Source organism: Semicossyphus pulcher, unplaced genomic scaffold (assembly GCF_022749685.1).
Source record: "Semicossyphus pulcher isolate SPU_LCO1_2020_fin unplaced genomic scaffold, fSemPul1.0.p SCAF_21, whole genome shotgun sequence".
NCBI classification, from domain to species: Eukaryota; Metazoa; Chordata; class Actinopteri; order Labriformes; family Labridae; genus Semicossyphus; species Semicossyphus pulcher.
The window spans coordinates 23,466,415-23,481,113 of NW_027211695.1; the positions used below are offsets into that span (position 1 = coordinate 23,466,415).

The window sequence follows — 14,699 nt, forward strand, 5'->3', positions numbered from 1 at the left end:
TACAGACTTTGACTTGCGTTACCGAGAGCCAATCACAGATGAGCAATCAGACGTGCTCCGCCCAGGTTGGCCGGCCGTGTTCCCGCCCTCTGAATAGGAATGACCAACGGGGGCGTTTCTGGGGGGCGGTGCCGGGCTCGAGCTCGACCCAGTTTGAAAGTGAACCAACGTCTCCAGTCGCTTCTTCAGCCACCAAACAACAACAAGAACCCGAGAGTCCGAAAAAGCCGAACACCGCTCCAAAGTGTGCTTCAGCCTGTAGCCGGTCCCCTGACGAGTGAGTACCCGCTTCGCCCGCTCTCTGCCGGACCCAGGCTGCCTTTCTCTGATTTCACTGAGCTGAGCTGGCTGTGGTTCGCCGGGTGCCTCTCTCTCTATCTTCTTAAAAACCGTCATTAAATTGTCCGTGAACGAGGCTGGAAAGAGGAGTAAGACGGTCGCAGAAGCGGGTTGAGTTTTGTTCACATGCTCGTGCCTCGCTATGAGTGCACGCGGCGGGCTGCTGTTGTAAACACGAAACGCCCATTATTGAGCATGAATGCCAGGAAATAGCCATGTCCCGTACATTCAACGCTGACCTCTCCGGAGCACAGCCGGAGCCCTGCGTTGAAAATGCGTAGCTGCTGTTTTGACATCCTATTTCCATTGCAAACACGCCCGTTTGGAGTAAAAACCGCGCCATGTTTCAGACTTAAACTCCCCGTATGAAAGCAAAGTCTCAGAGTGATCTGTGACGTACTGTGTTTTAAAACCAACTCGTCTCTGCCTGCTAGCCCGATAGCCTGCTGCTAGCGGAGGGGGATGGGGCGGCTAGCTCTGCAGAGGGCGGGAAGCAAATGGTGGTCCATTGTTCTGCCTGTTAGCACGGCTAAGCTAACTGCAGCAGTCGGTAGATTCACAGAGACATCGCAGCTAGCTGTGCCTTTCTGCTCCTCTGCGGCTCACAGAGCTCCAGGCTCAGCCGGAGCGAAGGGACGGGCTCCGGGGGGATGTCCTGGCGCAGTAGCAGACTGATGGAGGCTCCAGCCCGGGTGTGCGGGCCTCCCAGCTCCCCGAAAGAGAAAATGGATCCCCACTTTGTTCTCTTTGTTATTCAGCCTCAGTCAGACCACCGAGGGGCCGTGATTAGAGCACGTACCGGGGAAGTACCGGGTCACATTCTAACAGGGCAAAGTTAATGTTCCAATATGGCTTTTAATAAAATTTAATTTGCACTTTTACAAGGTTTGATTTAGACAATAAAAAAAAAAATAGGTAGAAGGAACACTCCACCTTAATAAAGTGTTTTTATAACATCGATACAGTGATTGATTCACGATTTATTAACAAGCATCTGTGTTCATCCTGTCATCTGTGTTCATCCTGTCATCTCTTTGTTCATCCTGTCATCTGTGTATTCATCCTGTCATATCTGTGTTCATCCTGTTGTCTGTGTATTCATCCTGTCATCTGTGTTCATCCTGTCATCTGTGTGTTCATCCTGTCATATCTGTTCATCCTGTCATCTGTGTGTTCATCCTGTCACCTGTGTGTTCATCCTGTCACCTGTGTGTTCATCCTGTCACCTGTGTGTTTATCCTGTCATATCTGTGTTCATCCTGTCACCCGTGTGTTCATCCTGTCATATCTGTTCATCCTGTCATCTGTGTGTTCATCCTGTCACCTGTGTGTTCATCCTGTCATCTGTGTGTTCATCCTGTCACCTGTGTGTTTATCCTGTCATATCTGTGTTCATCCTGTCACCCGTGTGTTCATCCTGTCATCTGTGTGTTCATCCTGTCACCTGTGTGTTCATCCTGTCATCTCCGTGTTCATCCTGTCACCTGTGTGTTTATCCTGTCATATCTGTGTTCATCCTGTCATCTGTGTGTTCATCCTGTCACCTGTGTGTTCATCCTGTCACCTGTGTGTTCATCCTGTCACCTGTGTGTTCATCCTGTCATCTGTGTGTTCATCCTGTCACCTGTGTGTTTATCCTGTCATATCTGTGTTCATCCTGTCACCTGTGTGTTCATCCTGTCACCTGTGTGTTCATCCTGTCATCTCCGTGTTCATCCTGTCATCTGTGTGTTCATCCTGTCATCTCCGTGTTCATCCTGTCATCTCTGTGTTCATCCTGTCACCCGTGTGCTCATCCTGTCACCCGTGTGTTCATCCTGTCACCCGTGTGTTCATCCTGTCATATCTGTGTTCATCCTGTCACCTGTGTGTTCATCCTGTCACCTGTGTGTTCATCCTGTCATCTCCGTGTTCATCCTGTCACCTGTGTGTTCATCCTGTCACCTGTGTATTCATCCTGTCATCTCTGTGTTCATCCTGTCATCTGTGTGTTCATCCTGTCATCTGTGTGTTCATCCTGTCATATCTGTGTTCATCCTGTCATCTGTGTATTCATCCTGTCATCTCCGTGTTCATCCTGTCATCTCCGTGTTCATCCTGTCACCCGTGTGTTCATCCTGTCATATCTGTTCATCCTGTCATCTGTGTGTTCATCCTGTCACCTGTGTGTTCATCCTGTCATCTGTGTGTTCATCCTGTCACCTGTGTGTTTATCCTGTCATATCTGTGTTCATCCTGTCACCCGTGTGTTCATCCTGTCACCCGTGTGTTCATCCTGTCATCTGTGTGTTCATCCTGTCACCTGTGTGTTCATCCTGTCATATCTGTGTTCATCCTGTCACCTGTGTGTTTATCCTGTCATATCTGTGTTCATCCTGTCATATCTGTGTTCATCCTGTCACCTGTGTGTTCATCCTGTCACCTGTGTGTTCATCCTGTCATCTCCGTGTTCATCCTGTCATCTCCGTGTTCATCCTGTCATCTGTGTGTTCATCCTGTCATCTCCGTGTTCATCCTGTCATCTCTGTGTTCATCCTGTCACCCGTGTGCTCATCCTGTCACCCGTGTGTTCATCCTGTCACCCGTGTGTTCATCCTGTCACCCGTGTGTTCATCCTGTCATATCTGTGTTCATCCTGTCACCTGTGTGTTCATCCTGTCATATCTGTGTTCATCCTGTCATCTCCGTGTTCATCCTGTCACCTGTGTGTTCATCCTGTCACCTGTGTATTCATCCTGTCATCTCTGTGTTCATCCTGTCATCTGTGTGTTCATCCTGTCATCTGTGTGTTCATCCTGTCATATCTGTGTTCATCCTGTCATCTGTGTATTCATCCTGTCATCTCCGTGTTCATCCTGTCATCTCCGTGTTCATCCTGTCATCTGTGTGTTCATCCTGTCACCTGTGTGTTCATCCTGTCACCTGTGTATTCATCCTGTCATCTGTGTATTCATCCTGTCATATCTGTGTTCATCCTGTCATCTGTGTATTCATCCTGTCATATCTGTGTTCATCCTGTCATCTGTGTGTTCATCCTGTCATCTGTGTGTTCATCCTGTCATCTGTGTATTCATCCTGTCATCTCTGTGTTCATCCTGTCATCTGTGTGTTCATCCTGTCATCTGTGTATTCATCCTGTCATCTGTGTGTTCATCCTGTCATCTCCGTGTTCATCCTGTCATCTCCGTGTTCATCCTGTCATCTGTGCTGCGATGGGACTACTGCACATGCTCAAATGGCAGTGTGATTTGAGCATGTGCAGTAATAAGAGATCCTTCAGCTCCACCTGTTCTCAGTCTGTTTTCACCTGATCATTGATCAGTTTTTTCAGGAAAGCACCGTTTCATCAATAATACCTGAATCTAGTCCCTCTTTACCTGTCTGTCCTCCACCTGTCTGTCTGCCAGGCCGCCAGTATGATGCGTAAAGACGTGAACAAGCCGAAGGGGAAGACGTCAGCGTACGCCTTCTTCGTCCAGACGTGTCGAGAGGAACACAGGAAGAAGAACCCCGAGCAGTCTGTCAACTTCGCCGAGTTCTCCAAGAAGTGCTCCGAGAGGTGGAAGGTGAGACATGCCGACAGACACTTAGGTAAAAAGAGAAAGAGAGAGACCGGCAGAGAGTAGGGGTAGTCGGGTACAGAGAGAGACAGGTTGACAGATAGTTGCAGAAAGACAGACAGGCAAACAGACAGACAGGCTTTTTACAGTTAATGTAAACAGAGCAGAGTGCTGCTCAGAAAAACATTGACAACAATAAAAGTAATAATCAATAACAGCACAGTCTGAACCCTTCCCTATATATCAGCCACTGACTGTATATAAAGATGGCCGACACATCTCCTCCTCTCAATGTGCTAGAGAGAAGCCTACGTGTTTCTACGGACACACAGCCTGATGTTTTCCATGGGAACAGGAGTGTGGTGTTGTTCATTATCTCTGCCCTCAGATCAGTCAGACAGCATGTGAGTGAGGTCAGAGGTCATGTGCTCACACTGTCCCTGTGCCTCAGGCTCTGTCCGCCAATGATAAGAAGTGTTTCGAGGACATGGCCAAGGCCGACAAGGTGCGCTACAACAGGGAGATGAGAGACTACGTCCCCCCAAAGGGCTTCGGAAAGAGGGGTCGCAAGAGGAAAGACCCCAACGCCCCCAAGAGACCTCCGTAAGTCCCAGCTACACCCGTCCCCAGACATTCCACTGATCTGATACCAGCGTGTACAGCTGTAGACTGACCCTGTGTGAACTGAACGATTATAACTTTGCTGTGTTGTCTGCTGAAGCTCCAGCTCTGACATGCAGCTGAATATATTAACTGTATATAAATATAGAATAATATTTAACAGTGTGTTTAAAGTGTTTTATCCTCTGTGGATAATTCAGCTCCTGTTAAAAACCTCAAACCACCAACATGTAACCAGTCTAACCTAAAAGGATGCAGTGCACCTACAGACAAGCTAAGCGCGCAGGGAAAAGGACAAAATTAAGACTATTGACAGGCCGAAGGAGGCTATATCCTTGCCGAAGCCAGCTATTGATCTGGCCAATGATAAGCCAGCGCAGGTAACTGAGAGGCCGGTGGTGGTAAATGAGAAACCGCCTATTCATTCAACCAGGGCAGCAAGTCATCTGCTAACATTGCAACCCATTGGATCGGCTACTTGCTAGGCTGGTCATTAGGTTCTGAGGCTGGCGACTAGCACGCTGAAGCTAGCTACATTAGCTATTGATTTGACTGGTCATTTTCTTCTGTTGTATTTTAGTGGCGTATTGGAGCCCAATGTAAAGGATTTACAGTGACAGTGACACTGACAGTTTATGTACAGTATTGCAGCTTAGAGCATGCATGTACACAAACGTATCCATCCATCCATCTGTTTAATACTTAATAAAGACCATTAACCATTACATTTAAAATTACACCAGTTTGTGTACTCAGTCAAGCCCAGCTGTCAATTTGCCTTTTCTTTTCTGTGAGTTATGAATATGAATGTACAGTCCAATTAATTATGAGTGAGAAAGATCGAGTATAGCAGGGTTCGCTTAGATGGATAGTGTAATAGAATCAGGTACTGGCCATTAGGTCTGCATCGGACTACACGTAAGATGCAGTGTCATTGAACTGCCACTAGATGTCACCCAAAACGCAGTAAGTTGAGACGGTGAACAACCGACATGACTGCTGGCCATCTCAGACAAAAATTAAGGTATCAACAGAATACTAGTTGAATGTCCTACTGAAGTAAGTATACTTTTACTTTGTCCATATTTCTCCCAAGCAGAGGTAACAGTATTGATTTTGAAAAATTTTAAGTACGCATACAATAGAGCTTCTCTTACAGAGAGGGACAAGGCGTACACAAACTGTTGTAGATATAAATGTAATGGTAAATGGTCTTATTAACTATTAAACAGATGGATGGATGGATATGTTTGTGCACATTAACAGTCTAAGCAGCAATACCGTACATAAACTGTCAGCAAAGGAAAGAGGAATCACTTTCTCTGTTTATAACAAGACTCATTAAAAGAATCGAGATAAATCCTACGTGTGTCCAGTTGGTGGCGGTAATGCAGCGCATTGGGCTCCCATATGCCACTAAAATACAACAGAATACAAATGACCCGGCTTATTATTGACCAGATCAATAGCTGGCTTCGGCAAGGATATAGCCTCCTTCGGCCTCTCAATAGTCTTAATTTTGTCCTTTTCCCTGCGCCATATTTTATCCAGGTGTAATTAATCATGTTATCAATGCACAGGTGTTTTCAGACAGGTGTTCTCTGTGATTCCCTGATCCCGAGTTATCCTTTAACCTGCTGCCTGTTTTCCCAGCACATGCATCATCATCAGCATCACTGATCTATTAATATCACTCAGCCAGTAGGGGGCAGCACACGCACACACAGACACACACACACTTCTCTGTAACAGCAGCTCCCTCTGACTCCTGACCCTGATGACTTCCTGTTCCTGTTCTCTTCTTCGTGTGTTTTCTCTGCCAGTGCAGAATAGAGAGTCAACGATCTTATTGGTTAGCACTGCTCTTGAACTATTGCTGACTGGTTCCTCCTCGTCACACAGGCTAAGAATACCTGCTAATAGCACACTATGTTAACCTCTGCGCACGCATGTGTATGTGTGTGTGTGCAGGTCTGCCTTCTTCGTGTTCTGCAGTGAGTACCGTCCCAGTGTGAAGCAGCAGTACCCCGGTCTGTCTATAGGAGACTGTGCCAAGAAACTGGGAGAGATGTGGAGCAAGCTGTCCCAGTCTGAGAAACACCCGTACGAAGAGAAGGCCCAGAAGCTACGGGAGAAATACGACCGGGTGAGACAGGGGGAGGGACAGAGACAGAAGGGGGGAGATGGAAGGGGAGAAATAGAGACAGGTGGCTGTCAGCAGTGCATTGACGTGCTTCCTGTCTGTCTCTCAGGACATGGTGGCGTACCGTGGCGGTGGCACGTATGCCAGGAACCCCGGGTCCTCGGCTCAGGGAGGAGAGGAGGAGGAGGACGATGAAGGAGAGGAGGAGGACGAGGAGGAGGACGACGACGAGTAGAGAGCAGGAGCAGGAGCTGGATGAGAGAGAGACTGAAAGTGTGTCAGAGAGAGCGGTAGGTAGGTGTGTGTGTTTCAGAGGACAGACAGACAGGTAGAGTGAAGGTGAGGATCTGTAACAGCTGATCAAACTAGAGGAAGCAGGGGGCGGAGCTTCACTGCAGATTAGAAACGCATAGAGTTAAAACAAACAGAATCACAGACTTGATGCGCTCAGTGCAGCGACATCACTCAGATCTGACTGCAGGACACCCACTGTTACAGTCGCACATTTTCACCAGGTGCAGCGTCACAGCCGCACATTTTCACCAGGTGCAGCGTCACAGCCACACATTTTCACCAGGTGCAGCATCACAGCTGCACATTTTCACCAGGTGCAGCATCACAGCTGCACATTTTCACTAGGTACAGCCGCACATTTTTACCAGGTGCAGCGCCACAGTTGTGCGTTTTCACCAGGTGCAGCGTCACAGCCGTGTATCTTCACCAGGTGCGGTGCCTCACGTGTGTATTTAGCAGGTGTGTCATCACACAGGTGCTGCAGCTGATTTTTAGGGAGAGAAGAAGAGGAGGGACAGGTGAGGTAGAAGGTTAGCTCAGCTTCCAGCCATTCAGGAGCTGTTTCTGGCAGCTGTTTCCTGTCTCCATGGTAACAGTATTGCCAGTGAGTAGGGCCAGTAAAGAGAAAGTGGTCAGTGTCACTTTGTTAATGTGTTTCCTGTCAGAAATAAACAGGTTCTTCTCACTTAGTCGTTATCAAACATCACCTGCAGCATAGGTAATAAAACATAACACAGGTAATAACTCATAATACAGGTAATAACACATAATACAGGTAATAACACATAACACAGGTAATAACTCATTATACAGGTAATAACACAGGTAATAACACATAATAAAGCTAATAACACATAACAGGTAATAACACATAACACGGGTAATAGCTCATTATACAGGTAATAACACATAATACAGGCGATAACACAGGTAATAACATATTATACAGGTAATAACACAACAAAGGTATTGACACATAACAAAAGTAATAACACAAGTAATAACTTATTATACAGGTAATAACACATAATAAAGTTAATAACACAGGTAATAACACATAACACAGGTAATAACTCATTATACAGGTAATAACACATAATACAGGTAATAACTCATTATACAGGTAATAACACAACACAGGTAATAACTCATAATACAGGTAATAACACATAACACAGGTAATAACACATCATGTGAAGTAATAATACATAGTTTAAATTTGATATCTGATCAATGAGTCATTGATCACTTGATGACAGAGAGAGAGAGACGGGTAGCTCTGAAACGCACACACCACCACAGAGTGTGTCAGTGTGTGTACGTACGTGTGTGTGTGTGTGTGTTGGAGGTCATCACATGTTAAACTGTCTGACACTAGACGACAGTATACCAGTATACCCCCTCACTGTTACCATGGTTACCCCAGCACCCCCCCACCCCCACCCCACCCCAAGCCCTGCGTGTTTCCATGGAAACCCCCTCCCCCCCCCTCATGTTTTTTATTTTGTTCAGAAACGTCAACTTTTATAATAAAACATCCTGAAGGAACACAAGCTGTCTGTCTGACTCTGTGTGTCTGACTCTCGCTCTGTCTCTCTCTCCTCCTATCTGTCTGTCTGTCTGTCACCCCTTTCCCACCTAAATTTAGCGTGTTGACTCGGGTTTTTTAGACCGGGGAAGACCCACTTATAGATGCTGATTGTCTCTTTTCCCATTGCCAGTGAAGTATACTCCTGTCACCGTCTGACAAGCCAAGGCGTTAATTACTACTACTACTCTACTGCAGAGTCATGTGACCCGGGTCTGAATGCAGATTGTAACCTTTACCACTAAGCAAAAAAGCCGGGTGTTAGCAGGTTTTTTGACCAGTGGGAAAGCGGCTTGTGTCTGTGACAGTTCAGTGCTCAGGCTTTAGGGTGGAGATTGGGATTGGGCCTCTGCATCTGACCTCTTCACCTGAATGGAGCTGTGACAGGAGCCAGCTCACCTGTGTTCTCTTTAGGTCTGTGAAACTCGTCTGCTCTACTCGTCTGAGTCCTGACTCTGGCTGTAACCACACCTGGTTGAAGCCACCGTCACTGGTTTCTCACCTGCGTAGTAGATGAAACCTGGAGTCGGACTGTGAACAACAAGTGGCACCAAACAGGACGTCTGTGTGGAAATCCTTCACCTGTTCTCCTGAAGAGAAGCTGATGTGGTTGAATGTAACAAACTGTTCATCCACCTGATCCTCAGGTGTTTTACTTCCTGAGGTTTCAAGTCGTCGTCTTGACTTTGGTGTTCATGAGCTTTGAAACAACTTGGATGCTGCAAAGAAGCTGTCATCTCTGAGAACTACTGTAGGGAACTCGCATGCAGCAGTTACAGCCTGATACTACACTGCGCGTACATGTCAGCAGGACGTTACAGTGTCTTAAAATGTTCTTTACCATCATCTAAACATTCAGTCCGTCACCCGCACTGGTGTCAATATTTTCTCACTTTGCCAGCTTTTCCGACTTCAGGAGGCGTTTTAGTGAATTTGCCCAGTTGGAAACGTATTTATTAGTTGTTCTGACACCACATGAAAGCAGGGACAAAAGACGTTAACAGATACATTTTTCTGGCTTTCTGCCTTTATTAGATAGGGCAGATGAAGTGAGACAGGAAATGTAGAGAGTGGGGGATGACATGCACCAAATGGATCGGGAGTCGAACCTGCGATCAGTGCGATGAGGACTGTAGCCTCTGTATATGGGGCGCCTGCTCTACCAACTGAGCTAATCCAGCACCCCAACAGATACATTTTTAACCATTAGAAATGCGCTGTTCCTCCAAATGTCCTGAGTCCCTGGGAAAGTTTGACGCTGCACTGTGATCCAGAAACGCAGGTCGTTGAACGCTCTGTCCTCTTTAGCCTTACAGGAAATCTACGCAGGCAACGTATTTGAGGCGTATTTTTCACACGCGTGTGCCGGGTCAGAACCGCTCCAATATTATCCACCAGCCCCGTAAGCTGCGCGGGAGGCGGGTGTAATACATGAGTAATTTTCTGCTGCACCGCTGCTGCGCATCAGTGAAGCGTAGAAAGCCATTGACTGCTATGTAAAAAAAAAGTTAAACCATGTGATCTCTTCATTTTGACCAACTTCGAATTCAGTTTTCTTTTGAAGTTATTGATCGGCTAGATGAGCAGGCAAGGTTAATTTGAAAGAGAGTACATTTCCTCAACATCTGGGTCAGTCAATCCTATTCATTCATTCTCATTTGACCTCTACATCGTACAGAAATACAGAATTGATGCACATTTAAGAAATAAGTCCATACATGATTTTGTTCTGAGAAAAGTGTCTCTTTAGTTGAATAGTATCTCAATAGTAGTTCTGCATTTCCTCACTGCCGCCTATGTTCAGTAATCGCAATTACCATCAGCCAACTTTGAGCCTCATCTTTGCTGTGGTCGCAGCTGGTGTAGATTCTGTATTTGCAGCGTGTTAGATGTTAATGTGTTTGTTTTGGACTTTTGCATGTGTTTTTGATTTTATATCGTTTCTGAATTTGCAGCCCGTTTCTTCTAATGGAAATCGTTTGGGCTGTTGCAGTGCGTTTGCCCTTGTCCCCCACCGTAGAAAGGCGACGGAGAGCCTGAAAAGTAATAGTAACACCTTAAACTACTCTGAAGCCTCCTGTGAGTCAGTGTAAAGATGCTCAGGGAGGGGCTCGTGTTTGTTCTGGTTAAAATCATGCAACGTTTGGGCGCTGTTTTGGCTCACTTGGTAGGGCAGGCGCCCCATGTACAGAGGCTACAATCCTTGCTGCACTGATCGCAGGTTCGACTCCCGGTCTGCCGATCCATTTGGTGCATGTCATCCCCCACTCTCTGCTCCCCACATTTCCTGTCTCTCTTTGGCTGTCCTATAAATAAAGGCTAAAAGCCAAAAAAATTATCTTAAAAAAAAAAAATCATGCAAAGTTTGACTTCTTTTTCATGAGTAAAAGAAGCTGCAGCCTGGCTCCACGGTTACCTGAATGGGTCTTTGTGTCAGCGAGCAAGAGGAGCTCTGATAATCTCCTGCAGGTTGTTGTGATTATTGCCTGTTTCGTTTTGTCTCTGTGTCGTGAGTTTGGTTGTTTGCCAGAACACAAAGAGAACATGTGGAGGTGTGACAAACTTAACTAACAGCTGTCACTCACAAACGTTCATACCGTGATCCCTGAGCAGTGAGGGCAGTACACTACTCTGACCACTAGAGGTCTCCATGTTGTAGTCTCAGCTAATCTCTATTATTCATGTTGTTATATAAGCCTGCTGCTGCCATGCACTTATGTAACACACACACACACACACACACACACACACACACACACACACACACACACACACGTGAAAGCATCCTTTAAGCATCTGCTCGTGTCTGTTTCAAGTGCTGCAGAGCTTCATGCCCAGGCCCAACATTCATTTATTACTTAAACATCAACCATGTAAACATTTATCATAAATCTTAACATCCACAGACACTGCAGCTTCATACACGTCAACATCCAGAGACACTGCAGCTTCATACACGTCAACATCCACAGACACTGCAGCTTCATACACGTCAACATCCAGAGACACTGAAGCTTCATACACGTCAACATCCAGAGACACTGCAGCTTCATACACGTCAACATCCATAGACACTGCAGCTTCATACACGTCAACATCCACAGACACTGAAGCTTCATACACGTCAACATCCAGAGACACTGCAGCTTCATACACGTCAACATCCACAGACACTGCAGCTTCATACACGTCAACATCCACAGACACTGCAGCTTCATACACGTCAACATCCACAGACACTGCAGCTTCATACACGTCAACATCCAGAGACACTGCAGCTTCATACAAGTTAACATCCACAGACACTGCAGCTTCATACAAGTTAACATCCACAGACACTGCAGCTTCATACAAGTTAACATCCAGAGACACTGCAGCTTCATACACGTCAACATCCACAGACACTGCAGCTTCATACACGTCAACATCCACAGACACTGCAGCTTCATACAAGTTAACATCCACAGACACTGCAGCTTCACACAAGTCAACATCCACAGACACTGCAGCTTCATACAAGTTAACATCCACAGACACTGCAGCTTCATACAAGTTAACATCCACAGACACTGCAGCTTCATACACGTCAACATCCACAGACACTGCAGCTTCATACAAGTTAACATCCACAGACACTGCAGCCTCATACAAGTTAACATCCACAGACACTGCAGCTTCATACACGTCAACATCCACAGACACTGCAGCTTCACACAAGTCAACATCCACAGACACTGCAGCTTCATACACGTCAACATCCACTGACACTGCAGCTTCATACACGTCAACATCCACTGACACTGCAGCTTCACACACGTCAACATCCACAGACACTGCAGCTTCATACAAGTTAACATCCACTGACACTGCAGCTTCATACAAGTTAACATCCACTGACACTGCAGCTTCACACACGTCAACATCCACAGACACTGCAGCTTCATACAAGTTAACATCCAGAGACACTGCAGCTTCATACACGTCAACATCCACTGACACTGCAGCTTCACACACGTCAACATCCACAGACACTGCAGCTTCATACACGTCAACATCCACAGACACTGCAGCTTCACACAAGTTAACATCCACAGACACTGCAGCTTCACACACGTCAACATCCACTGACACTGCAGCTTCATACACGTCAACATCCACAGACACTGCAGCTTCATACACGTCAACATCCACAGACACTGCAGCTTCACACAAGTCAACATCCACAGACACTGCAGCTTCATACACGTCAACATCCACAGACACTGCAGCTTCATACACGTCAACATCCACAGACACTGCAGCTTCACACAAGTTAACATCCACAGACACTGCAGCTTCATACACGTCAACATCCACAGACACTGCAGCTTCATACACGTCAACATCCACTGACACTGCAGCTTCACACAAGTCAACATCCACAGACACTGCAGCTTCATACACGTCAACATCCACAGACACTGCAGCTTCATACACGTCAACATCCACAGACACTGCAGCTTCACACAAGTCAACATCCACAGACACTGCAGCTTCATACACGTCAACATCCACAGACACTGCAGCTTCATACACGTCAACATCCACTGACACTGCAGCTTCACACACGTCAACATCCACAGACACTGCAGCTTCATACACGTCAACATCCACAGACACTGCAGCTTCACACAAGTTAACATCCACAGACACTGCAGCTTCACACACGTCAACATCCACTGACACTGCAGCTTCATACACGTCAACATCCACAGACACTGCAGCTTCATACACGTCAACATCCACAGACACTGCAGCTTCACACAAGTCAACATCCACAGACACTGCAGCTTCATACACGTCAACATCCACTGACACTGCAGCTTCATACACGTCAACATCCACTGACACTGCAGCTTCACACACGTCAACATCCACAGACACTGCAGCTTCATACAAGTTAACATCCACTGACACTGCAGCTTCACACACGTCAACATCCACAGACACTGCAGCTTCATACAAGTTAACATCCAGAGACACTGCAGCTTCATACACGTCAACATCCACTGACACTGCAGCTTCACACACGTCAACATCCAGAGACACTGCAGCTTCATACACGTCAACATCCACAGACACTGCAGCTTCATACACGTCAACATCCACAGACACTGCAGCTTCACACAAGTCAACATCCACAGACACTGCAGCTTCATACACGTCAACATCCACTGACACTGCAGCTTCATACACGTCAACATCCACTGACACTGCAGCTTCACACACGTCAACATCCACAGACACTGCAGCTTCATACAAGTTAACATCCAGAGACACTGCAGCTTCATACACGTCAACATCCACTGACACTGCAGCTTCACACACGTCAACATCCAGAGACACTGCAGCTTCATACACGTCAACATCCACTGACACTGCAGCTTCATACACGTCAACATCCACTGACACTGCAGCTTCATACACGTCAACATCCACTGACACTGCAGCTTCACACAAGTTAACATCCACAGACACTGCAGCTTCATACACGTCAACATCCACAGACACTGCAGCTTCACACAAGTTAACATCCACAGACACTGCAGCCTCATACAAGTTAACATCCACAGACACTGCAGCTTCACACAAGTTAACATCCACAGACACTGCAGCCTCATACAAGTTAACATCCACAGACACTGCAGCCTCATACAAGTTAACATCCACAGACACTGCAGCTTCACACAAGTTAACATCCACAGACACTGCAGCCTCATACAAGTTAACATCCACAGACACTGCAGCCTCATACAAGTTAACATCCACAGACACTGCAGCTTCATACAAGTTAACATCCACAGACACTGCAGCCTCATACAAGTTAACATCCACAGACACTGCAGCTTCACACAAGTTAACATCCACAGACACTGCAGCCTCATACAAGTTAACATCCACAGACACTGCAGCTTCATACAAGTTAACATCCACAGACACTGCAGCCTCATACAAGTTAACATCCACAGACACTGCAGCTTCACACAAGTCAACATCCACAGACACTGCAGCTTCATACACATCAACATCCACTGACACTGCAGCCTCATACAAGTTAACATCCACAGACACTGCAGCTTCATACACGTCAACATCCACAGACACTGCAGCTTCA

General features: G+C 46.5%; 1 protein-coding gene across 2 annotated transcripts; it reads left to right on the forward strand.

The window, feature by feature from the left end:
- Positions 1-135: 135 nt before the first annotated feature.
- Positions 136-8,510, forward strand: hmgb2b (high mobility group box 2b). Of its 2 annotated transcripts, XR_011308756.1 has the most exons (6): positions 136-277; positions 3,747-3,905; positions 4,351-4,502; positions 6,492-6,666; positions 6,773-7,751; positions 7,888-8,510. XR_011308756.1 is itself a non-coding variant. In XM_069671835.1 (5 exons), the coding sequence occupies exons 2-5, from the start codon at positions 3,756-3,758 to the stop codon at positions 6,896-6,898; spliced, it is 603 nt and encodes a 200-aa protein (XP_069527936.1). In that variant the 5' UTR covers positions 136-277; positions 3,747-3,755; the 3' UTR covers positions 6,899-8,510. The 2 variants fall into 2 exon arrangements, 1 of the variants encoding a protein (XP_069527936.1); XM_069671835.1 differs by having other exon boundaries at positions 6,773-8,510.
- The last annotated feature ends 6,189 nt before the right edge of the window (positions 8,511-14,699 follow it).